The 27,719-nt window shown below is 32.9% G+C and overlaps 1 protein-coding gene across 1 annotated transcript; it reads left to right on the top strand.

Moving 5' to 3' along the window:
* Positions 1 to 9,740: 9,740 nt before the first annotated feature.
* LOC141674694 (protein RGF1 INDUCIBLE TRANSCRIPTION FACTOR 1-like) lies at positions 9,741 to 10,749 on the top strand. The gene is made up of 3 exons (XM_074481398.1): positions 9,741 to 9,983; positions 10,304 to 10,459; positions 10,564 to 10,749. The coding sequence occupies exons 1-3, from the start codon at positions 9,741 to 9,743 to the stop codon at positions 10,747 to 10,749; spliced, it is 585 nt and encodes a 194-aa protein (XP_074337499.1).
* The last annotated feature ends 16,970 nt before the right edge of the window (positions 10,750 to 27,719 follow it).

Raw genomic sequence — 27,719 nt, 5'->3', positions numbered from 1 at the left:
TACAGGGTCGAAATACTCTATATTAGATACCCAGTTATACTTGACATATCCTCGCTAATCACCTACCCATACGATAGCATATTTCGACTCGTAATCATTCATATTGTAATAACTCAAACCACAATTAGAGTTCACATTTTCGAAATCGGTTCAGTGTTCGTTTTCATAAAATACGTATACTTGTCATTTTACAAAATTAGGGTTACTGAGTTTTGGACAAAATATTTATCACAACATACAATCACGCTCATATAAAGTATAGGTATATATATTCATTCGACGCCCCGATAATTATCGGATACACTCCCGCATTTCCATAGTTGATTTCCCAGAAATCGGGCAGCGTCTCCTTTGTTTATCGGACTACCCGTCCAAACATCAATCGACATCAATAACAACAAATCACAATCCAAATTTTTTCACAGTTCCACCACTATTCACATACGAAACTAATAACATGACTTATTTTATTTATTTATTTTATAAAATTAGGACTCAAAATAAACTCATCACCGCCCACCGTCGGCTCGCCGAGGCTCATTGCCGACGGCGGTAAAATTCGCGGGTACCCGACCAATTCGGGTTTCCAACGCGTATTCTACCGATAAATAATTATTCCCCGTACATACCACAATTTATCTCATCAAATAATCGATAAAATATTGTTGAATTAATTAAAAGAAATTAACATCGGGATCGATTGAACAAACAGGATCAACCCATACGCATACATCACAACACAAGGCCGCCTCACCGGAAAACTCCGGCGGCAACCAAAAATCCGAAGGAACAGGGGCGGCAAACAGAAACACCGCACACCAACTACACAATATATCGGATATATATACACAACCATATGCATATACATGCCCTAATATAGGAGCAACCCGGAGCAATACCGACAAAATGATCAGAGATAACAGGCGGCGGAAATAATTCCACTGAGAAATAAAAGTAACAGGGGAAATGGGAACAGGGAAGCTATGGAACAGAGAAGCAATGGAAGAAAAAGGAGCCGAGGAAGTAAACAAAAGAGGGGAGGGGTGAACACAGGCTCAATTGAGTCTGTGTTTATCTTATTTATTTTTTTATTTTTTTTGTAAACCAATAGCTACCACGTGTCTGCAAATTAACAGAATTATAACACGTACTAATAAGGATTAACACGAACTTCCCGCGACCCGGTTTTTGTCCGGAAATTCAAAATTAACGGAATAAGGTGCGAAAAAAACAGCCTCCGAAAATTACAAAAATAGCTTTAAAATATTAAAAATATCCCGAAGTAAATAAAAACGTAACTTTCATAATTTTAAAATAATTTCTAAAATGCACTTTATACCCGTTTTTAACAAATAAACGAAACAACGTGCGGGTAAAATTAATCCCAAAAATTTCTAAAATAATTTTAATATTCTCGGAATATTTCAAACTTGAATAAATATGAGTTTCATAATTTTTGAAAAATTCTGGAATTAACTACAGATTTTACAAATAAATGAAATAAGAAAATTATAGAGGGTTAAATAATTGATAAAATATTGATTTCTAAATTTGTAAAATCCCAAAAATAATTATTGAAATTATAAAGTCATAAAATTAATTTTAGAAATAATCCAAATATTTTCGGATTTTAAAACTGTAATAAAATCACCTTTAAAAGTAAAACAGAATAATATATCTCAGTCTTTATCTACACATTCCAACCTTTACACCCATAAATCACCGACAAATAGTATAAATCAACATACTGCTGCCAAACCCAAGACACATATTTTATTTATTTAATATTCCACAATTACATATTTAAATAATTCGAAATTACACGAGTGGTTATAGAATTGGATATTCACTTTTATTTTAAAAATCAAGGTTAGACTTCTGATCAGTCACGCACTAATCCCGAGCAAGGCTCACATCTCTCCTCTTTATACTGGATCCAAGGCATACATTGGCCTATTCTGATCATGAATATGGTCCGACTACGAATCTGGTCCATATTTAAAAACAATCCAATTCTATAATAACAACATGATAAACAATGTAAATCAATAAAAAGAATCATACACAATATTTATCTCGAAGCATAGGGTGATTCATAATAAGATGTAGGTGTAACAAGATGTGTATAAGGATTTGCTTCAAGCCTAGGAAAGAATCAGATGATAGGAGTATAAAGGTTTAATAGTTACAAGGATTAGTCTTATGTTGAAAAAGGTATGAAGGTTTCTATGTTAAGCAATTCCGTTTTAGTGATCTGTGTATAATATACATGTATTTGTGGAGTAGTATCTAATATATGTGATTCGTATATGGGGATTCAATAATCAGTGGTTTACAAAGTATAAGGCTTACGACTCAAAGATAAATAAGAAAAATCAGGGTTTAAGGTTATGTACTTAAAAGCACTTGCAATATAAAATAGAACTGTCTCAATACATATCAAGATGGTTCAAGAGATACTTGCAGTTTAACAAGAATGAACGAAAATACTTGCTATATATCACAAGGAGGTTCGAGAATACTTGCCTTATCTCAATCCCCTTTAAATTTACTTGTACTCGTCTATTGATTCTCACTCACTGACCATTTGATTTCCCTTACTACGTCTAGCTTCCTCTGTTAGACATTACAAGTATTTATCAATATTTATTCTCATCTCATTCTATTCGTTACAAGCTTCTATTTACCCTTCGTTTTACCCAAATCCAACTTACGGATTGAAAGATACAGCAAAAACTACCAAACAATGCACATACAGGTATATTATACATCAATATGATCACATATAGCATATAACATGTAAGATACCCGATCAAAATAATATTTCAAAGGAGATTCAGGGTTAAAATGATTTTCCGGGTATTTAATACGAATTTTTTAACATTTTTCGGATTTAAAACGGGTAATAAATCATTTCATAATTAAATGACAAAGTTCGAACACCCGAATCTGACTTTAAAATCATTTTATAATAATTATCAAGCCTTGAAAATAATTTAGGATAATATTTTAAAGCTCAAAACTATTTTTCGGAATTTTTAAATCAAAAAAAAATTAAATCTAATTAAATAATCAAATAAAATTATTAATAACTAATTAAATTAATTAATCAATTAATATTGAAATTAATTTATCAATTAAATAATTAGTTATTAACTAAAATTAATAAACCAAATAATTTATATTTATTTTTTAATTAATAATAATTTTCAAAATTAAAAATAATGAATTTTGGAATTTTAAAATAATAAAAATCATTTTCTGAAAATAAAATAAACAAAAATCAAATTTTTTTATTTTTTTTAAAACATTAATATAATTTTTGTATATTTTTCAAACTGGGATATTAATTCTGTAAATCAAGAAAACCACTATGGGCCAAACTGCAATTTGTCCACCCCTCGTCACCTTCTCCGGCTACCCGCCGGCCGGACTCCATGGTCGCCGTCATGGAGCTCTTCCGGCGGCAGAAAAATCCCTAGAAACACATCAAATTCACGGGGTTTATTCCCCTGCATTCCAGAAACATATATCTGCAAACAGTTCGAGCGAAAGATCACTGAATATCCTGGAAAACTCGATCAATAAAATTTGACGCAGCCGTGCGGCTTACTCCGATGAACACATTCCAGTTATCCCCCGTTCATCACATATTTATCAATCGATTCGTTTTTCAACAATCTATTCATTGGTGTAATCAATTAAAGCTAATAACCCTTGAATAAAAAATGCCTAAAAATCAATTAAGAACATTAATAGTATATAAACCCTAATTTTATTAATTCAAAAATAAAACTCAATTTTCTATATGTTATTGAACTCCAAATTCAACATATAATATACCAAAATGATCAGGATAAAATTATCTACAAGATACAATCATCAAATCATACAAACAACATCAAAAATTAAAAATTCATATTTAATCATAATTAAATTTGAATTAAAATAAATATATATAAAAATACCTTTGATTTCTGCAGTAAAATAATTTCTAGATTCTGAAAGTACTGTTCACGAGCTTTGATTCAGTTATTCACACACTTGATTTCGATTTCAATAACGCCTTCGTTCTTAGGTTTGATTTTGAAGAACACAACAAAATTCGAGTTTTCTCTGTAAATTATATGTTTTAACTTTTTGTTTATGATTATCCGTATAAAATAAAATAAGAAAAAGGCTATTTATACTTACAAAAATATTAGTACCCCGTTGGATCATATCGGATACGAAAATAGACTACTTAGCCGCTATGTAACTATAAAAACGATCCAATTTGATACCAGTCTTAGATAATTACCAAAACCGGGCTTCTTATAATACACCCTACGAGAAGATAATGTAATAATTTAATCAAAATATCCCGTCTCTCCAGAATACAGGTTTTATCGATCTATCGAAATGACTATTGTATCGTAAATTTTGTGTCGGGACTCGTACGAGTCAAACCGTACTACGGATCGAAAAAGTCAAAATATGGAAAATGTTCGGAATAATCAGATTAGGTTAGGAAGGATTTTTCCGAAGACTTTTGGGTTGTAAAAACGCAAAAACGGTTGAAGTTGGACGATTCCCGGTTTTATAAAATATTTATAATTACTAAGAAAATAATTTATTAAACTTATAAATCATTTATAAAATCATACAACAACCTATAAATTACCATAAAAATATCAAAATTATCTATACTTTATTCTGGACATATTAAAATTAAAATACTCAAATTTTTATCACATATAAATATCGAAACATCAACTCCAATTACCAGATAATTCACCAAAATTCACATAATAATCACATAATAAATTTTTATTGATAAAAATAATTACACGATATATCCTGGATATTACACAAACCGTCAAAATAGTTTATTGGTTGTACACTACCTCATTTTAGATCCATATGAATTCTAAGCAAATCTAAAAATAGATAGTTGATTCTCATATTGAGTTAAAAATTACTCAAGACCGTGTAGAGTTTAATTGGGTTTTATTTAATTGGAATTCAATTAGGAGCTAATAGATCGAACAAATATATACTTCAAATTTTAAGATTTCTTTAAAAATATGGAAATATTAGAAAGCTAATAAAATTTTAACAAAGTCATTAAAAATAGTGGATTTTACTCAAATTCTAGCGAACTCTACCCTAATTTTTAACATCGATGGAATCAATATCTAGCTAACTATCATTTTAATAATAAATTATTCTAAACATTTTAGTAAAGCCATAAAATATGTTTTAAAATACTCAATTAATTATTTGTTTATAATTAAAGTTCGACAAAAATCCAATACTATACACGACACAAAATTTATTGGAGAAACACGAATTCAGGTCATTGATACAGGTTGACCGGACACATTTGATGGACATTCAACACAAATTTGTAATGTAAATTCATTAATCATGCTAATAGATAATAACAATTGTTTTTAAAAAAGTCAAGATAGATCTTTGAAAATTAAAAGTTTTAATTTTATTATTAGGTTAATTTCTTGAAATTTATATATAATATTACACAATTATTTTAATCTAAATTATTACTGAAACTTGTGATTAATTATTTTATTATGACTTTTATAACAAATGTTCATCAAAGATGTTGGTGTCTTTCGACATATTATTGTAAATTATTATAACTAAATTTAATAGTGAATGAATATGGCTAACATATTGCATATTACACATTGGGTCACTCGAGTGGATCATATAATTAAATAACCGGGCCATTCAACTAAATAATATTGTCTATCGTTCTCGATTTTTTCGAATATTTACCTGTAGTTTCTTCCTTGTTTTCACCGCCCGTGTCCTCCTTTTTATTGATCATCTATACACCGTAAATTCTTTGAAATCTCATCTCAAATCTCCTCATCAAACTATGGAAAATCTGTTAACAACCGAGTGTTTTGATTTATCCAACTAATTGATCTTATATGTGCCTTTATTCGGTTGACACCGGTACAACGGGGTCCAATGAAGAGTAAGAGTATTACATGTACGTTCCACTTTTCATATAACTATGTATAGGATCTCAGTAAAATTTTTATACATTTTCGATTTCGTTACACAACATATAATCTTCGTTGTAGTATATATTGGTTTTTTGAGTCGGTTTTTGGTTAAATAAGTGTTTTTAGTGTCGGTTTGAAATGTGATTCTCAATTTCAATATTTTTTGGGTAGTGTTTAGTAATTGGGTACCGTTTACCTGACACACACCCGTCATGAAATTGTGACCCCTGTTTCAAATACGAATATATAGAAAGTATAAATATAACTTAAATTATTTATTAATTTTAGTAATGCGTTCGTGTGATCTCCGTGTATCTAGAGTAGATCTGCTTTAACTCACCATAAACAAGAAGACTCTTTCTCTTGTTTTACTATTAAGTTTAATTTGATATTTTGCCTAATTTCTCGTTTTGAACGTAATAAGTTTAGACACAATTAATTTTCACTGAAAAATAATTATAAAGTTAGAATTTAAATAGAAAAGTTATTTTGATATTTTATAGATGCACCTTGCTTTTGTATATACCTTCTTAAATGTTAGACACATGATCTAACTTGAAAAATTTAAATATTTTAGTTTGAATGTACTATTAGATATGTAGATACACTAAAGATCCATTAGAAAAGAGTGGTAAATAGGAAATCACATAATTAAAGATCCATTTAAGAGTGATTCATATGGGATTTAAATAACTTCGATAGAAGCAATCCTTGTGTGTGACTTTAGTGCATATGTTTTGTTTACAAAAATGTAATTTTTAACTTCTCTAGTTTCTAACAGCTATTTTTTGAGATTTTTTTTGGTACATTACTGGAATATTCGCCAGGACTTATGGATTATCTCAGCATTCCTTATCAGAAAAACGAAAGGCTCAACATATATATTTGTACGAAAATTTAAATATATAGGAGTCATTATTTAAATATGTTAGTGCATTTGAATTTTTTTTAGAGCTTCAACATATGGTAGTCCTTTGGATTGATTTTCTAGTATCTAGCAATTTTCTAAATTTGTATTCAAACAATTGTTATTTTTTATTACTCGACATATTTTAATATTTTCCATCAATGAATATGTAATTAATCAAAGTATTAGTTTATAGTCATATTTATTGCCCTCGTATTTTGTTTCCAAAATTTTTTCTACACTAAGCGGGTAGAGCCGAATTTAGTGGCACGTCAAATTCACCTATTTTCTCTAAACTTATTTGCCTATTGCTCTTTCACTAAATCTCGTTATTGAATTAACATTGTATTGTGATGAAAATATGATTGGCACATTGATACAAGTTTAATGTTATTTACTCAAAAACTAACATGATTTCTCGTGTAAATGCCATGGTTAACGGACACAATTCCCTTTTTTTTTAATTTGATGGACTATTTCATGATTTTATTAAAATTTTATGAAGTCTACTATTTCATTGAAGAGTAAAGTTTTATGAATTTCACTATTTCATTGGAGTCATGGAGTCTATATATGTTCTGTAATTAATATATTATGTAAAATATTACGAAATATATTATTTTCTGAATTATGTTCTATAAATATCATTATTTTCATGATAATCTTACAAATCCCATATATTTTACCAGTAAAACTTTACAAAATATATTGTTGTATGAAACATGCTTAGTTTGCCGAACATTCATCGTCACATTGCAAAACATAATATGTTTTGCAGTATTCTACTTATAAAATGTATTGGATATACAAGATTTTATTAAAATGGTGATGTTTCTAAAATATGCTTCATAAAATTATATATTGTAGAGTATTTTATTTAAATACAAAAATGGACACCCGGACTCCAATGAAATGGCGGACTCCATAGAACTTAACTCTCTCTGTCTCTATATATATAAATTTCGAGTAACATCCTAATGAAATCACGTTTTTATCGTAGACCTCGGATACCACCTATGTTTTACAATCAAAATACTATGAAATATGTTATTTTGTGAAGTATATTTTACGAATATCACTAATTCATTAAAATTATTTAAAATTATTTAAGTTTAATAAGTATGATGTGTAAGTTCAGCAATTTGAACAAATGTTTTGCAAACTAAATATGTTTCGTAGAATAAAATATTTAATAATGTTCTACATGCAGCACATGTATGATGTTCAAGATTTTGAATAAAAAAATAGTATTTTTGGAACATAATTCACAAAACAATACGTTTTGCAATATTTTTATATAAGATTTTAGTTGTAAAATATAAGTGGTCTTCGTGGTCTTCGTCGTCTCCAACAAAAACGTGAGTTCTGTAGAACTTCACTCTATATGTATCTAAATTATGATATTTATTCTTGATACTCAAAATAGTAATAAATTATTTGATTTTGGCCCATGTATTTATTGCATTCAATTCCATTTGATAATGAGCCATATATGTTTTTAAATTTATTTGTATATATGTTTGGTAGTGAAAGTTTGGTAATGAAGCCATTAGTTTATCCTTTTGTCTTTTTATATTAACAATGGGCCCACATATTTATTTAATTGTTGATAGTTGGTTGTCCTTGTATTTTTTCCTATATTTTTTAAACTCCAGGGCCCATTTTTTTTTGAAATATTTATTTCTCAAATTCCAAGATTAAGCAAGCCTCTATTCTAATCATTTATATCCTTATGTTTATATACAGTTTGTTAGAGAGAGTGGATGATTTTTGTTTGGAATGAGAATTTATATAAGATAATGCATACACCAATTGAAGAGATAAATAATCTAAAATAATAAATAAAAATTTCCACTTATTGTAATGAACCTATACATAATAGATTACCAAAAAAAGAAAAATACATGTTCATAAATTTGTCGAGAAAGCATGTAATATAACCTAAAAATTTGTCAAAGAATTAGAGCCTAATTTCTATAAGTGAAATGCCAAAAAACTAAATATCTAATTTTCCCTATATACTAGGTTTAAAATACTATTAGTCGCCGAAAAATGATATATACAACTAACGAGCGACTATATAAAATTATAAGAAATATTTTACTTAAATTGAATATAAAACTCATTAATGAATTTTAATTTTTTAAATGATCAATTGTTAATAAACCCAATTAGCCAATAAATTACCTAAGATCATTTAGAGGATTGAAGATCTTTCTAAAATAATTTTATAACTCCAATTAACGAGTTTTCTAGTAAAATTAGATCTTATTATATATGAAATCATTATATGTGAATTTTTGTGCATTATTTTAGTAGTTGGATAGATATTTATCTTCATTGTCTTTTAATATAACAGTGGTCATTATAAATTCAAAATAAGATTTTTGTTATCAAATGTTCTGATTTACACCACACTAGTGGTATCCAGCTACACATGTTATAATTATTATAAATAAATAAAGTCCTTCAACACCTTATTTTATTCCTCGATAGTCTGTTACCAAAATTAGCCAAAAGTGTGAACTCCAGTACCTTGTTCCAAAGTTTGTTAGTGTGAAGATTCAAGATCAATGGAACAGGTACATACAGAGTGTATGAAACACTATGTATGATTACTACAAGCTTATTTGATTGGTTACTAATATATTTGTTAGTTTCATTCTTATGTTTTTATACCATTTTTGTATAGATCCCTAAAAGATAGGCTTCAAACTATCGCTCTTTATGTTTACATTGTCTAGTGTATTTTCATCGACATTAATTTGTTTCGATTAGTGACATGGAATTAGTTTCAGGAGGAACAAGTTCAAGGCATGTCAGCGTGGCTGCAAACATTTCTTGAGAAAGAATTCTTCAAGAGTTGTTCAACTCATAATCTGAGCAACAATGAGACTACCATGTACTGCATAGATTGTGATTTGCCGATTTGCAAACACTGCTTCTCGCCATCAGGTTCATGTGGTGGACATAAAACGATAAGGATATATAGACATGTCTACCAGGATGCTGTTGTTGGGAAAGACTTGAAAAAATTGATTGATTGTTCTAAGATTCAGGTACATGATCAGAATTGAACTTTTGAAAACTAAATATCAGTTTATTTTTTTATTGTCTTGTAATCATATATTTTGATGTTCTGATAAATCAATTATGCAAGAATTTGTAATTTTTATTATATAGATCTGACCATCTAGGCATAATTAGTATTCTCCACTTCATATTAGTGGTACAATTAGGGGTCATCATGATAACAACAAACAGTAGTATGAAGACAATAAATTCATGGGAATTTTTATTATGTAAATAAATAAAGAAAATACCATCTATATGACAATGTTCATTATTCTTCTGATGTTGTTTTACATGGTGACATCAGCTGTACAAGTGCAACAAGAAGCGGGTTGCAACTCTGCATCCCTTGGACAACAAGATCAAGGTTCAAGAGGTAACTGAGACAAGCTCTAACGGTGACATATGCAAAAGGAGTCTTCATAACCCTGCAGCGTACCGCTACTGCAGCCTGGAGTGTAAGGTGTGTATGTCTGTGGGATTCGATTCATATCTAAAAACCACATTAATGTACTCCTCCCATTCTATACAGATATATTTTGCTAAAATAAAAATTATCTTATTTAGGTGAAGGCTATCTCAAGGAAGGAAAAAATCACAGATCATCCATTCCTTAACCTCGGAACTGCTGCTGCTGCAGATGGGGACTCAGCCGAAGCAGCAGGAACTAGGGACACAGTTGCAGCAGATAGTATGTTGACAACTGTTGGAAGGAAAAAAAAGCGGAAAGGAGTCCCTCACCGGGCTATTTAAAAATAATTGTTATTGATTTTGTTTGACTTATTAGTGTAAAATATATTATATTTTTATTTTTCAGCTCATATTTTTCTTTACTTTAGATATATTTAGTTTGATAAACTCATTTATGTATTATGTTTGTGTGTATTTTTATATTTTCCGTATGAATTTTGATAACTAATAAGTTAGTCGAAATTTTATTTTTATTCATCCACCGACTTAATAATACAATATGAAAAAAGAGTTTTTTGTTTATGTAAAATATATATTGTACTTTTAATTATACTTTAACTCCAAAATTTTATTCATTACATATTGTTATATTATCGTCATTTACTAATTTCTATATTTTGTGAATTGTAAAGATATTTTGCCAAATTACTAACAACATACCCTCCAGCTAAATGTAAATAGACTTGAAATTAGTTAATGATTTGTAGTTCATTGAAATGTTTCCAAAAATTCACAGTAGACTATTAGATGGGGTTTCTCCGTGAAAACCCTCAATCCTTTTCTTCATTAAACTTTTGTTTTCCTCTAATAATTTTCGAGTCTGATTGATTTTTGTTTTCCTTACTAACTTTGATTTATTTTAGTGTGTTTTGGTGTTCTTTATATATAAATTTCTCTGATATTCATGGTTTTGATTTTGTGAGAGGTTTTCACGCGTAATGTCTATAGTTAATTGAGTTAGGGGATTAAAAAATCTGATTTTAATTATTGTGTATGAAATCATATACATATATTCATATCTTTAGTTTTTTATAAAAGTACTACCATAGAATTAACACTGTATTGTGATAAAAATGTGATTAATACACTGATACAAGTTTAATGTTATTTACTCTTAAAATAACATGTTTTCTGGTGTAAATACCATGGTTAACGAACATGGTTCTTTTTTTTATTCGATGGACTAATTCATGATTTTACTAAAAATTTATGGAGTCCACTATTTTATTGGAGATTAAAGTTCTATGGATTCCACTATTTTATTGGATTCATGGAGTCCATATATGTTCTGTAATTAATATATTATGTAAAACATTACGAAACGTATTATTTTCTGAATCATGTTCTGTAAATATCATTATTTTCATGATAATCTTACAAATCCCATATATTTTACAAGTAAAACAATGCAAAAATATATTGTTCTATGGAACATGCTTAGTTTGCAGAACATTCATCGTCACATTGCAAAACATAATATATTTTGCAGTATTATACTTATAAAATGTATTTGATTTGCAAGATTTTATTAAAATGGTGATGTTTCTAAAATATGCTTCATAAAATTATATACTTTACAGTATTTTATTAAAATACCAAAATGGACACTTAGACTCCAATAAAAAGGTGGACTCCATAGAAGGCGGACTCCATAGAACTTAACTGGAGACCACGGAGACCACCTATGTTCTCCAATCAAAATATTATGAAATATATTATTTTGTGAAGTATGCTTTACTAATATCACTAATTCATTAAAATTGTTGAAGATCATTTAATTTAGTAAGTATAAGGTGTATGTTCTGCAATTTGAACAAATGTTCTACAAAATAAATATATTTCGTAGAATTAAACATTTTGTAATGTTCTATATGCAATACATGCTTGATATTGAAGATTTTGAATAAAATAATGATCTTTGTAGAACATAATTCACAAAATAATACATTTTGCAATTTTTTTATGCAATTTTTTAGTTGCAGAACATACGTGGTCTCCATGGTCTCCAACAAAAATATGGTCTCCATATATATATATATAAATATTATTGGAATTGGATTTTAGCTATAATTGTAAATTGAAGTCCAACAACAAATGGGCTGAGAGAATATGGGCCTGACAGATTTTTAAGATTGAAGCCTAAGTGACTAAGTCAATAGAAGCTCATGCGTGGGATAAGAAGTTGCAACAGATATTTGAAATATAGAAGCTCATGCGTGGGATAAGAAGTTGCAACAATCGGAAAATGAGAACCTGAAAAAGGAGTTGACCACGGTAAAATCAAGCAGCAGGCGAATGAGCAACAAAACAGTGAAGAGTGTCGTAAGACGCTTGTTCAACGATGAAAAAGACGAACAAAATGTAAAAGATCCACACATAAATGAAAATGACATTATCCTCATGTATGAAGAAGGAAGAATCATGGGAAAATAAACCAATACAGAGAAAACTAACACAGGAGGGCAAGGTGAGCGAGACAAAGACAAGAGAAATACGAAACACAAGAAATCTCGTTTGCATAATAATATGCCGGAATCCGTCAAGAAGGAACTACAGGAGGTAAAGGACATGATACAAAGGATCCCAGAGGTGCCAAAGCCATTGGAAAAAGCCACACCCATGAGTTACGTAAACTCCCCTTTTACTGATGAGATAGCCCAAGTAGAGATCCCCAAACGGTTTGCAATACCAAGCATAAAGGTGTATGATGGCTCGACGGATCCACAAGAACACATCGCACAATACAAGCAGCATATGTTTACTGTACTGATCACCATGGACCTTAAGGAGCCATGCATGTGTAAGGGATTTGGTTCAACGTTGACAGGACTTGCACTACAATGGTTCGTTAATTTTCCAAATGGTAGCATTGGGACATTCGCAGATCTGGTGGACACCTTTAATCTGCAATTTGCAAGCAGTCGACGCTTTGAGAAGACGATGAGTGACTTGTACAAGATCTACCAGAAATACCGAGAGCCACTAAGAGACTATTTGACGAGATTTAACAAGGAAAAGGTGACTATAACGAGCTGTAACACTCCTACGGCGATAGAAGCATTCAGAAGAGGGCTGTGAAAAGACTTCCCACTTTACGACGAATTAACGAAGTACCCGTGCAAAATGAGGGATGATGTTCAGGAAAAAGCCTTGGCACAAATATGTTTGGAAGAGGATAGGAGAGAATATGATGAAAAGTATTACCATCCAAACAGGAAGACCATTGCGAGACAAAGCGACTACAACCCAGGGTATAAGCCATAGACCCGCAGTTTGCGATTGGAGGAAGGACCCCAACCTTCCACCCACGTTAACACATCACAAGGAAGAGCTGATTAGAGGAAGGACCCCAACCTTCCACCCACGTACGACAGCTATGGCTTTAGCGTAAGTCCAACGGTGTTGGTCAAGGAATTTGAAAAACTAGGCAATGCTGTCAGATGGCCACCCAAAACCACAAAGCCCAAGTCAAACCCAGATTCAAGATTGTGGTGTGAATTTCATGCAGAATATGGGCACAAGGCCAATGATTGTGTGGCCCTAAGGAAAGAAATTGAGGCATTAGTGAAAAAAGACTATATAACCGAATACATCTAAACTCAGAAGAGCAATTACGTAAGAAATGATAGGACAACATCAGGACTGCCACCTCCGCCACCACATCACAAGGTGATCAATTTCATTGCAGGGGGTTCTGAGGTGTGTCGAGCCACATACTCTCCGGCTAAGAGAAGGGCTAGAGGAAATGGAGTTCAAGTTTCAAGAGCAGACGTCTCAACTTATGCTGGTCAAATACTATAATTCGATGATTCAGACATGGAACATGTTAGAGCACCCCAATATGACAGTCTAGTCATAACACTGCCAATTGGAAATTGTGTCATCAAAAGAATACTCGTAGACAATGGCAGGGCAGTGAATATCATGATGGTTGACACCCTGAGGCAGATGGGGATGACGGAAGCTGATATTGAAAACAGATTCATGACACTAGTAGGATTCAGTGGAGAGACAAAATGAATAATAGGAGAAATCCACTTACCCACGTATGCAGGAGGCATCAATTCACAACAGAGGTTTTTAGTAATTGATAATGGATCAACTTACAATATCATTCTTGGAAGAGCTTGGATACATGACATGAAGGCAGTTCCATTCATATTGCACCAAGTAGTCAAGTTCCAAACACCATGGGGGGTACAACAAATACGAGGGGACCAAAATATGGCGAGAGAATGCTACAAAATATGCTTGAAGCCCACAATATAACATACGCAAAAAGAGGCCCACGATGTCTAGCTAAGCGGTCCAAAAAAAGTTGATTGAGATAGACTTGACGAGAGGAGGAAAGAAAGTCTTGGTAGGTGAAGATGTGTCAACTTAGATTGAGGCCAATTTCGTGGAGTTTTTAACGATACGAGTAGACGCATTCGCTTGGGAACATGAAGACATAACAGGACTCAATCCTGACATCATAACATATAAGTTAAACGTAGACCCTAAGTATGTCCCGGTACAACAGAAAAGACGGAAGTTTGCTCCTGAAAGGAACAAGATCATCAATGAAGAGGTCAACAGACTACTCAAAGCAGGAATGATACCAGAATTAAACTATCAGTAATGGCTTGCCAATGTTGTGATCGTGCAGAAGAAGAGTGTAGATTATACGGAGTTGAATAAGGCCTGTCCAAGGGACGCGTATCCATTACCACATATTGACACAATGGTAGATGCAACAGCAGGACATGAACTGCTAACATTTCTGGATGCATCAAGCGGATTCAACCAAATACAGAAGGACCCCATTCATGCTGAGAAGACAGCTTTCATAACCGAAAGATGAATATATTGTTACCTAGCCATGCCTTTTAGTTTACGAAATACAAATGCAACATTCCAACGATTGATCAACAAAATGTTCAAGGAGCAAATTGGGCACACAATGGAGGTGTACATAGACAACATGGTGGTGAAGTCAAAGAACGCAACAGATCATGTAAGGGATCTTAAAGAAGTCTTTAACATATTACAAGCCTACAACATGAAGCTTAACCCATCAAAATGCAACTTTGCGGTCTCCTATGGAAAATTCTTAGGACATATGGTGGCGAGAAGCGGTATTGAGGCCAGCCCAGAACAAGTTAAGGCCATCATAAATTTAACAAGCCCAAGAATGTTGAAAGATGTCCAAAAATTGACTGGAAGAGTAGCTGCAATAAATACATTCATATCCCAATCTTCTGACAGGTGCAGACTATTCTATGACGTGTTAAGGAAAAACAAAGGATTTGATTGGACAGAGAAGCATGAAAGAGCACTTGAAAAGTTGAAACAATATCTCATGTCATCACCTTTATTGTCGAAACCAATTCGAGGTGAGATGCTCTACGTATATCTTTCAGTCACGGACCATGCTGTCAGTAGGGTCTTAGTTAGAGAAGAAGGAAGTATGCAATTTCCAATCTACTACGTCAGTAGAAGTTTACTTGATGCAGAAACAATATATTCTACCCTTGAGAAGCTAGTCCTAGCGCTAGCCATGACGTCGGTAAAACTACGTCACTACTTCGTCATACAAGATGTGCGTCATAACAAACTACCCCATGAAGACTGTCCTGAGCAAACCAGAACTGACGGGATGACTTTCCAAATGGTCCATATGATTGAGCATGTACGACATTGTCTATGAACCCAGGACGGCCATCAAATCCCAAACCCTAGATGATTTTATGGCAGACTTCAGACCAAATCTGCTAAATCAAGCAGAAGAGGAACTTCAACATCTAGTGCTGAAAACAGAAATAGAACCTTGGTCTCTATACACAGATGGGGACTCAAATCAAAATGGAATCCGAGTATGAGGCATTGGGACTGGTTCTGAAGTCGCATAGTATACTCAAAATGTTTTGAATTCAAAGCCACAAACAATGAATCCGAGTATGAGGCATTGATAATTGGCTTAACTACTGTAATTGATCTCAAAATCATCAACATTAATGTCTATTGTGATTCACTCTTGATTGTTAACCATGTAAAGGCAATCTATGAGGCCAAAGATGAGAAGATGGCCGAATATTTGGAGATTGTTAAGAATTTAAAAGGAAGATTCAACGACTTTACCATTCAACAAGTCCCAAGAGAATCAAATTCACAAGCTGACGAATTGGCTAGGAGCAGTGTTCAGTCATCAGAACCTATCCTCAATACTGGTCATTCATATCCTAGACTCAACAAGAATGAGATGAAAGAAAGAGAAAGAAGCCGAGGAAGTAGGAAATGTCGACACAACAGAAAATTGGGTGAAAAAATACATAGATTATTTGACTCTCGGTATTCAACCAGTCAACAACAACGAAGCAAGATCATTCAGAATGAAGGCTTCCAAATTCATCATCATTAATCGTGTATTGTTTAAGAAGTTTGTCACAGGACTATTGCAAAGATGCTTGAACAAAAATTAAGCAGAACACGTTCTACATGACATATATGAAGGAGATTATGGGAATCATTCAGGAACAAGGAGCATGTACTGTAAAGTTTTACGAATGGGATATTAATGGCCAACGTTAAAATAAGATGCCGTAAATTACGTCAAAAAGTGTGACGCATGCCAACGACACGCTCCACTTATACATGAACCTTCAGAGAAATTACATCCAACACTCCCGTCTTGGCCATTCATGAGATGGGGTATGGACATAGTGGGTAAGATACCGCCAGCTCCTGGACAAAAGATCTACATATTAGCTATCACGAACTAATTCTCCAAATGGATAGAAGCAGAAGCATTCCGACATGTCAAGTCAAAAGAGGTGATCTCTTTTATCAAAAGGAACATAATTTGCAAATGTGGTGTCCCTGTAGAAATAATTTGTGACAATGGCTCACAGTTCATAAGTGATAAAGCAGAAGCCTTATGCCGTTAATGGAACATCAACTTGGTCAAATCAACACCTCTCTATCCGTAGGCAAATGGGTAAGCAGAATCTAGCAATAAAATAATCATCAATAACTTAAAGAGGAGACGTACATCGTGTAAGGGAAAGTGGGCTGAACAGCTCACATGGGTCTTGTGGTCGGAAGTGAAGCTGTCCTATGGACTATTGACAGAAGATACAAATGACAAAGAATGAGCACATGACTTAGACATGATAGATGAGCTACGTGATATGGCGAAGATACATTTGGCATCCTACCCACAAAAAGTGGCTAGAAGATATAACAAGAATGTGCACGTCAGAACATTTACAGTTGGAGACATGGTGTTGAGAAAGGTTTATCAAAACACAATAGATACAAGTGTAGGAAAATTCGCTGATTCCCGAGAAGGACCATACTTAATTGATGAAATCGTGGGTCGAGGCGCAGCGAGGAGCTAGAAAGCATATCATCTCAAAAAATATCACGTGCATTTGAATGTTTGAGTAGTTGAATAAGTCATTAGGACATATAGTGATCTAGTTGCCAACGTAGGGGTTGTATCTTCTTTGAAATTTCATAAATATTATGTTCGTTTTGAATGTTGGTTTATTTGAATAAAGACATGTGTTGACACATTGGTAATTTTTATATCTCAAATGTAGATACATGGTTAGCCAAGCAATTTTTGACTTAACAGAATCCTGAAACTTACGAAGGGGGCTGATCACCCCACTCTACAACATTGTATAATGGCAACCACAAGGTGATAATTCAACATGAATGTCTTAAAATTTACTTACATAACGAACATAGGCAAGAAGCCTTAAAAATCTCATTTTAACGAAAGATGCTTCAAGGAATATAATATTTATTAGCAACTTTTTACAATGCATGCATCGACGAATTACAATTATAAAAAAAAAGAAATAATGAAAATATAACGCACGAGTCCAAGACAAAAACAAAGAAGGTCAAAAAATTAAGATATGACAAATAAAGAAACTGTTAGGTCACACACACTGTAGAAGGGGGTTGAATAGAGTGTATACTACAATCAAATCGAATTAAGAACATAAGTATGAAACACGGAATAATCTTATTAATAAAACAGTATTACAATGGAACCGTTCTCTCTCAGTGATGAACAAATATCACGAAAGCTGCTAGGGTTACAATGAATAATATTCTTGATTAAGATAACACATATAGTGTAAACCCTATGCCGTGTTTATATAGACAAACAGTTACAAGATAATCTTCTAATTGATATCGAATATAAGTTTGCATCCTAAAATATATCAACTAGTTATCTTTTCCTCCAAGTCTTCTGTTCTTCATAGAATTCTTCTCCATGCATATCTCTTCTTGTTTTAGTCTTGATCTTCTTTCCTTTCAATCAGCCGCCTTCCTTATCTGAATATCTTATTAAGTCACGATATTATCACCTGATAAATATCTTCTGATATCTTAAGTTCTGATAACTTAAGTTCTGATATCTTAAGTTCTGACTTCAGTATATGTACTGATTTCCAGTTAAGTCTTGATTTGTCCTGTTAGTCAAGATCTGAAAACTAAACACAAATCACCATTAGACATAACATCACAAATATATCTAACAATATCCCCCAACTTGTAAATTAGCATAATATACAAGTTCAATAGATATTTGATGATGTCAAAAATATTAAGTACAAATGCATATAAGAATTTGACTAGATAACTACAACTCACAGTCCTTGTAGCTTTTACCATCCTTAAAGACTGATATCAGTTTTAGCCAGTATATACTTCAGAATTTAACAGTTATAGTCCTTGACATGGCTTCAGTGTATGATCTCTTTAATGTCAGGAGTTGTTCTGAGATAGTTCTTCAAAAGAGTTCTCTCAGCATATTCAAGTTCATTCTACATCCTCCTTTTTGCATCTTTAAGTTCAACTGTATCTTCACCTGTCTGAAAGATAGAAGCCCTGAGATCATTTATTTTTACTTTCCTTATCTCCTAATCCATTCTGATAACATAGGCTTTATCAGACTCTATATTGAATTCAAGACCCTTAATACCAAGAAATGTAGTGATTTTGGCGGTATTAGGCTTCATCTCAAATATATCACCACTGTGAGCTCTGTACTTAGGATAGTATGGCCTATCATAATTTACAGAGTATAATTTCTTCTGTCTTTGAATATTAGACCTTATGTATCTGGCAACACCATCTGTTGATCTGTTCTTCACTTGAAGTAGAAATAGCACATGTTGCAATTCTTCAAAGTACTTCAAATGAATAGCATCCTTTCTTATATGGAATACCCTCCCATCTGTCATGAAATATAACATTATATCTTCTTTTAGCACAGAGTGGTAGACCATTTGTACAGACTCCAGTTGATTCAATCTTTCAGGAGTTATTCCTACTCCTGGTTCACTGAAAGAGGTTGGATCAGAGGTAGTATTATTCACTCTCTTTTCTTTAGAACTACCTAGTCCTGATTTATCTCTAGCTTCCTTCCCTCGAATAACTCTTGCTTCAAAACCACTTGATGTAGTCTTTAAAGGTTGAGTAGATTGTTGAGCTTTAGTAAATCCAGGTAGTAGAATTTTTGAAGGTTTAACATGAGCAATATCAGAGGTTTCATTTCCTTTATCTTCTGATATGAAGACAACTTGAGCTCTGTCAGAGGTTGCTTGCTTCCTTGTCATATCAGAATTTAGTAAGTCTTGATCTTGAACAACATGAGCTCTGTCAGAAGTTGTTTGAATATTCTTATTATTCTACAAAATCAGACTAGTATCTTCATCAAAATTTACTTGTTCATCCATGGTTGGAAGATAGATTTTTACAGAATCATCAACATTAGCTTTGCCCTTGAACCTTGGATCTACCTCTATTTGTGATTTGGATTTAGATTCAAATTTGGTTGCCTCAGAGTTTATCTTTTCTTTAATCACAATGCCCTTAGGCTTTGGAGGTTTCTTTGCAGTAATAGAAGCTTTAGACTTGGATTTGACATTTTCTGCTTTAAGTCTGGCTTCTTCCTTCTTCAGACTTTCAAAGTCCATTCCTGGATTGTCTTTGAGAAATAGTCTTTTTGAAATTTCTTCATCCAGCTTCTGTAGCTTGGGGTCTTGATAGTAGACTGTTGTTTCCTTCCCCTTAAACTTCAATGTCTGCATAAACTTCTTTGATTCATGACTTTCACCCTGTATCAGAATATCAGGCTTAGTCAGAACTTGCTTATCAGAACTTATTCTTTTATCAGCATCAGAGCTTGATCTCTGTGTAGAAGTTCCTGCTTTCCTAGATGAAGAGCATTTGCCTTGACCTTGACCTCTACCTTTTTCATAGTTTCCCTGGTCTTCATTATCATCATCCTTACCCTTCAGTGGTTGATCAATTTTGCACTTGGACTTAATCACTTTCTCCCCCTTTTTGGCATCATCTGGTAGAAGGAGAGAGACAAACAATTCCATAGAGTTTTAAATTTCATTGAGTTGATCTTGTTGAGCAGCTTGATTCTTTAAAATATCAGATATTTGAGCTTGCTGCTTTTCTTGAGTCTTTTCTATATACTGAATGCGGTCAAAGGCTGGCTTAAAAAACCTGTTCTTTTCCAATTTGACATTCATGTCTTGCTGAATTAGTGTTTCTTGAATTTTGTTCACCTTGGCTTGAGTTATTGAGTGTTGACCTTAAAGGTGCCTTGTACTCAATGCAGTAACTCTGAGCTATGCTTTGAAGTCATCATTCACCAGCATCTCATCAGCTTTAGTCAGGTGCTCAGCAAGAATATTTGCAGTATAAACAAAATCAACTTTGTTCCACTCCTTGATCCATTCTTGTCCTCTTGGAGTTTCATTCCAAGGTACTGGTGCATCCTCTCTAACAAAGTTCTTGATTAGATCAACTTTGACTAGAACTTGTTGAGGTGCATATCCTGAAGGACCAGCTACATCATCATATAGATTTGTAGCAGCTTCACCAGTATTGTCAGCATTTGCAGCATCAGTACTTATAGAGCCTGCAGAATCAACTTCCTCTGATAAAATGATAGTGTGTGAGGCTATAGAAGTTTCAAAATCATCCTCTAAGTTCTGATCAACATCCAAATTCTGATGCTGACCTAATATATGATCTTCATCATCTAGATTCAGAAGAGGTGTTATTGGAATATATGCATTAAAATCAGCATCTAAAATTGGTGTTGTTGGTGGAGTATGTTGAAGAATGGTTGGAGCTTCTATGTACAGAACCTCAGGCACAACCAAGTTGTGAATATCTATTTCACCACTTGTACCTGGTCTTCAGCATGTACTTGTTCAATGATAGGAGACACAAGAAGTGTAGGCACTCTGTCTTGAGCAGTTTCTTCACCTTGAATTGATGATAGTGAAGGTGTAGATTCAGTGGCTTCAACAAATTCTGGTTATGTAGATGGAAGGGATTCAATCACAATTGGCTCCTTTGGGATCAGAGATTCCTGATCCCCTTCCTTAGCTGCTGCTTCCACATCCTCTGACTCTGACTCAACTATGTCCCTGTTAGCTCTTTGTTTCTTCACTCTCTTCAAGAGTGGAGAGACTTTGGGAGCTTTTACATCAGAATGTATCTTTCGAAGCCTTTTGAGGGGCCTAGATGTAATATCCGGGATATATCGTGCAATTATTTTTGCTAATAGATAATTATTATATGTATTCAGTATCTATTCTGTAAGTTATTTGTTAAGTGTTAAATGTGTGTGACTGTTTAAAAATGTTATTAATTGAGTATTTTAATTTTTATATGTCCAAAATAAAATATAGATAATTGTCATATCTTCCTAATTATTTTTATATTAATTTATGAATTTATAGAAATAATATGGATTTTATAAAATCTTTTTCCAGGTATTTAAAATCTATTGTATAAAAACGGGAATCAACCACCGTTATCCGTTTTTACGTTTTTAGAACCCGAAATGCTTTTACGTTTTTAGAACCCGAAATACTTTCGAGACTCCTTCCTAACCTAATTGTAATATTCCGAGCACTATCCATGTTTTGACATTTTCGATCTGGCGTACGGTTTGTCGTCCGCGGGTCCCGGCGTAACATTTTCGATGCAATATTCGTTTCGGTAAATCAATAAAACTCGTATTTTCGAGAAACAGGAGCTTTTTATTAAACTATTACAATTATTACCTCGTAGTACGTGTAACCAGGCACTGAGACCAAGACCGCAGTACAAATTGTATTGATTTGGATAATTATCCCGAAAACTGATACCGTTTTGATCAGTTTTTATAAATAAACGTACCATTTTATATCCGGAATGATCCAACGGGACACTAATTTTCCGTAATTATAAATAGCGTTTTACCGTATTTTATTTCGTATCAAAATCATTTGCAGACAGATAATTATATAATTTTACAGAGAAAAATCATATATTCATAAACCCTTATGAGAATCAAACCACAAATTCAAGGTGTTAGTGAAATCCGTTTGGAAAGTTGGATTAACCAAATTGAAGGTCTCAAGGAGTACTATCAGATTCCAGAACCTGTTTTACTGCAGAATCTAAGGTTGATTTTATATAAATTTATTTATTTTCGAAATATTTTGATTAAAATTATGAATTTTTGTTCGGATGATTGTTTGTACGATTTGATGCTTGCATGTTGTAGAGCTTGTTTTCCTGATGATTTTCATATGTCATACGTCTGATTTGGAGTTCAATAACATGCTCAAAAGTGGGTTTAATTTTCGAATTTCAAAATTAGGGTTTATAACCCGTATGAATGTTTTCAATTGAATTTTAGGGGTTTTTGATTTAGGGGTCATTAGCTGTTGATTTATAGTGGGTTGTATATTCCTTATGAAATTTGCAATCGGTTGATATATAGCTCGTTAACAGAGGATTAGTGAATCGAAGGAAGTTGTATTTTGAAGTTTTCCGATGTTCGCCGGAAACCGGCGATGTTCTTGGCTAATTTCCGGCCAAGTCTGGGGTTATTTGAATGATTTGATTGCATGAACAGATTCCTAATGTTGTGTAGTTTAATTATGGAGCTTGTGGAGGTGGGACGGTGCCAGAGACGAGTTCTCCGGTGAAACCGTCATTTTCCGGCGACTAAACTCCAAAATTGCAGTTTAGTCCCTGTACTTTTGGAGATGATGAAGTTAGGTCCCTGAACTTTCCAGAATTTGCAAAAATAGGATTCCTGTTTTAAAAATATTTTAAAATCATATTTCCTATTTCTTTTTATTATAAAAATTCGATTTTAATTTCTGAAAATTCTAAAAATTATTATTTTAATTCCGAAAAATATTTTTAATTCAAAGATAAATCTGAATTAATTAGTCAATTAATTTCAGTTAATTTTTAATTGATTAATTTGTCAATTAATTCGAAAATTAATTGATTAATTGATTTAATTAATTATTAATTGATTTTAGTTAATTATTTAATTAGATTTAATTATTTAAAAATGATTTAAAAATTTCGAAAAATAGTTTCGAGTTTTAAAATATTATTTTAAATTATTTTCAAGGCTCGATAAATATTATAAAAATGTTTCGAAGCCATAATTGGCCAACCGAACCCTGTTTATTACTCTGAAATTGATCCAACGACCCGTTTTAATTCTGAAAAATGTTTTAAAAATCATTTTTATTACTTGAAAGCCTGTTTATGACCCGAGACTTCTTTATAAGTGATACCTCATTGATTAGGTGATGTATTATGTGTTATATGTGACTCGTTGGTTGACTGTCGGTCTATGTATTCGATGTTTACATGTTTGTTGCATAACTTTCAATCCGTTAATCGGATTTGGGTAAAACAAAGGGTAGATAGAAATGTAAGTCGAATAGAATCGTATGAGTTAAATATTGATAGATATTTATAATGCCTAGCAGAGTAAGCAAGGCATTAGAAAGGGAAGCAGGTGATCAGAAAATAGAATTGACATGTAGAAAATACAGCAAGTGATTAGAGATTAGAAGCGGGGCATAGAAGAAACAGATGAATGGTTGTTGAATAGAGTCGTTTACGAGTACAAGTGAAGTTGGAATCGATTATGATAAGACAAGTTCTTCTAAACCTTTTTCGAAATATAATGTAAATATTTCTAAACTTTCTCGTAACATATTGTTAAGTGTTCAAAATAGTTTATTTTATGTTAAAAGTACATTGAATCATTCAGCCTTGAACCTGAGCCACATCATTTGATCTTTGAGCAAGCCTTATTCTTTGTGAACCATTTTTTGTTGATTTACCAAATATTAAACCACACAAATATGATGTCGCTCCACAAATATATATCATTCATATCCCAAACACTGGAACATAATTGTTTACACATACAGAAACTTTTATGCTCAACCATGCCTTGTGACATCAAAGTACTAAAACCTTGTAAAAACATTATTTATCTAATACCCGATTATCCTACAGGCTGGAGGCCACTTCTTTTATATACTTTGATATAACCTCTCGGTAACCATGAATTTTTATCATGCTCTCATACAAATGTTTTATTGTTATTGATTATGATCTGGTTTATTGAACTCTCTTGTTTATCATATTGAACTGCTTTAGAATTGGATATTTTTCTTTGTATGGACCAGATTCATGGTCAGACCATACCGATGGTCAAGTAAGGCCAATGTGTGCTTTGGATCCAGTAGTTAGAGCAGTGCTGTGTGCTCCGCTCGGGGTTAGTACGTGACTGATCAGCAGCCTAACCTTGGTTTTAAAAACTTAAAATGAATATCCAATTCTATTGGTTGTTTAACAAGAAACTTGATTCCTTTGAATCATCTCGTTTATTATCGTTTAACCTCAGTTATTGATAATATGACTTGCTGAGCTAGTTAGCTCACTCTTGCGAATCTTTTTATGTATTCTACAGTTAAGAAGGATACGGTTGATAGCGACGTTTCCCAGTTCAATGTTCGAGCTAGGATTCCAGATTATGATTGATCGAGCTAGCAGGAGCTTATTGCAGTAGTGAGATAGTAAGGTTGTAAGAATAATTTTATATCAGTTGTAAATTAAATCAGTTGGGATTTGGTACGTTGTAATAAAAGTTAAGGTTGTGGCTTATTTTCATACTTTAACCTATTACGATCCGTGGTTATGTAAAGCAGGGTCATTGCAAATAATATTTTATATACAGGTCTATATATTGAGTATGTGTTGTGGACCCCAAACTTTTGACCCGGGTTTGGAGGGTGCCACAGGTTGGTATCAGATCGACAGGTTATAAGTCACTGAAACAAGCCTAGATTGTCGGGATTGGGTAGAGGGTTAGGATTAGGAATAGGAAATAGAAAAATAGGTCATTGTGAGGTTGAGTGCGACTGTATAGTAGGTCTCCGGCACGGTTCGTGTTGCGATTCGGGATTCTTGACTAGCAACGTGATATCCAGGCAACGACAATGGCAGATCCTGATTTCTCTGCATCAATTGATCGTTTGGAGCCTTCCGTTTAAGGATCGTCATCTTCTCTCAGATTCGATTTGCGCTTTTTTCTCCATCAGTATTAGCGGTATTATCTTCTGTTATGACAGTTGCGCCTCCACAAGTTATTCAACGTTGTTCTATCATCTCTCGATATGAGACTACCTATTCAAGAACCTTCATTTGCTTATTCTTGTTCTTTTGAACATTCAACTATGAATGTATCTTTTCTGTTTACTATACCCCATATTCTATATCTTCAGTTTAAGAACCTTTCCAATGAAACAACAGCATTTAGGAGAAGGGACACGATAGTTGCAGTAAATAGTGAGTATTGAGATACAAATTAAGATGAGAAGGAGTTTGGAAAAAAGATTTAGGTGTTCTGGAGGATGGCTGTTATCAGGTTACAAGAAGCTATTAGTAATTAGGCCACTCATGACTAGCTTGTGAAATGGAGTAGATAAGTGTTAAAGAGAGAGAGTTAGAGGAGATTAGGGATCTGAATATTTCTTGAAATTAATGGTGTTGTAATAATGTGATATATATATATTATGTGACATTAGCTGACTTGTTGACTATTGGATAGTCTGTTCCACTTAATGATTACAAAGTAGTTAACGGGAATACTACCAGCATGAGAGCCTTAATGTGAAGCTACGAATAAGATAACGTGCAACGACAATGGAAGTTTTCAGTGATTATGGAAAGTAATAGACCCCAATAAAGGAGAGGGGATAAATGGAAGTGAATGGACCCTTGAGTGATCGTTCTTTAACTTGGTATTTGGTTATAAGAATGACAACAACCAACTCATACAATAAGGACAACCGGAGGTGGGATTTTCAAAATTTTCAAAAAATTTTAACAAGTTTTCGAGAAAGATTTTCGTCACAAAATTTTTAAAAGCCTTTTTGAATAAAATAAGTTTTAAACCTTGGTTGTCAAGTTACTACTTGGGTTTCTTGTTTGTTAAAAGACCCGGATTACGTGGAAGGATACTGTTTCAGACTCAGTATTGTTAATTCGGAGAACGAGGTAACCTGCGATTATGAAGAAGTTAATTATTCCTAACAGCAAGGTGCAAGTATTGTCTGATAGGATTAAACAACGGAACCAACGTACGAAGTAATTATTCATCCAGTTACTGGGATTATCAGAGTTCGAAGAATTCATTGATTAAACGGAAGCCTGAGCATGACCTAAGAAGATTAGGAAGAAATTTCCAGACTTTTCTAAAGGAAGAATATTATTAATTAAATGATCGTTATGTTGAATGATTCATGGTTATTCCAAATTAAAAAGAGGAAACTTAAGGTTATCTGATAAGAACGCCATTATGATCGAATTGTTAAAATATTATACGTGTAGGTGCGACGTTACAGACGCGAAACTCAACAAGTAAGAATCTATCATAATGCATAGTTGCGAAGGCATTTTAGCATACTTATAAAGTTGTTATATGATACAATTGGGAAATGATCGAGCAAGCTCGAAAGAGGAATACAAGTGAAATATGGATGGTGACAAATGGTATCATTCTCGTCCTCAACATTACAACGTATATTCCTTTGTAATTCCTAAAATGTCTGAACTCATTTTCTTAATAAATTCTTTCTGATGATATCAAAATGGAGGATTTTGCATTCCTTTCAAATTCAATTGTTCCCCTCAAGTTTTGTTTTCTGATTGGGACAAACAGTGTTATGATGAGACACTTTGTCAAAATAACAAAGAGTTGGGTGGGACGCCACCTAATCATGTGCTGTATGCCATCATGTATGAAAGACTGGCCATCTTAAATACCAATGTGGTTGTCTCATTCATATTCAAAACATTACCTCTTCTTTCTTTTCAACTCTAAGTTTATTAAATTTGTGAATCCTTCT

This window comes from Apium graveolens, chromosome 7 (genome assembly GCF_009905375.1).
Source record: "Apium graveolens cultivar Ventura chromosome 7, ASM990537v1, whole genome shotgun sequence".
Lineage (NCBI taxonomy): Eukaryota > Viridiplantae > Streptophyta > Magnoliopsida > Apiales > Apiaceae > Apium > Apium graveolens.
The sequence above is the reverse complement of the archived record's forward strand: the minus strand, read 5'-3'. Positions and strand labels throughout refer to the sequence as shown.

Coding starts and splice junctions, on each gene's coding strand:
- LOC141674694 (XM_074481398.1), top strand. CDS start 9,741: ATGTCAGCGTGGCTGCAAACATTTCTTGAGAAAGAATTCTTCAAGAGT. Junction 9,984..10,303: donor TTGATTGTTCTAAGATTCAG/GTACATGATCAG, acceptor TGGTGACATCAG/CTGTACAAGTGCAACAAGAA. Junction 10,460..10,563: donor ACTGCAGCCTGGAGTGTAAG/GTGTGTATGTCT, acceptor TATCTTATTTAG/GTGAAGGCTATCTCAAGGAA.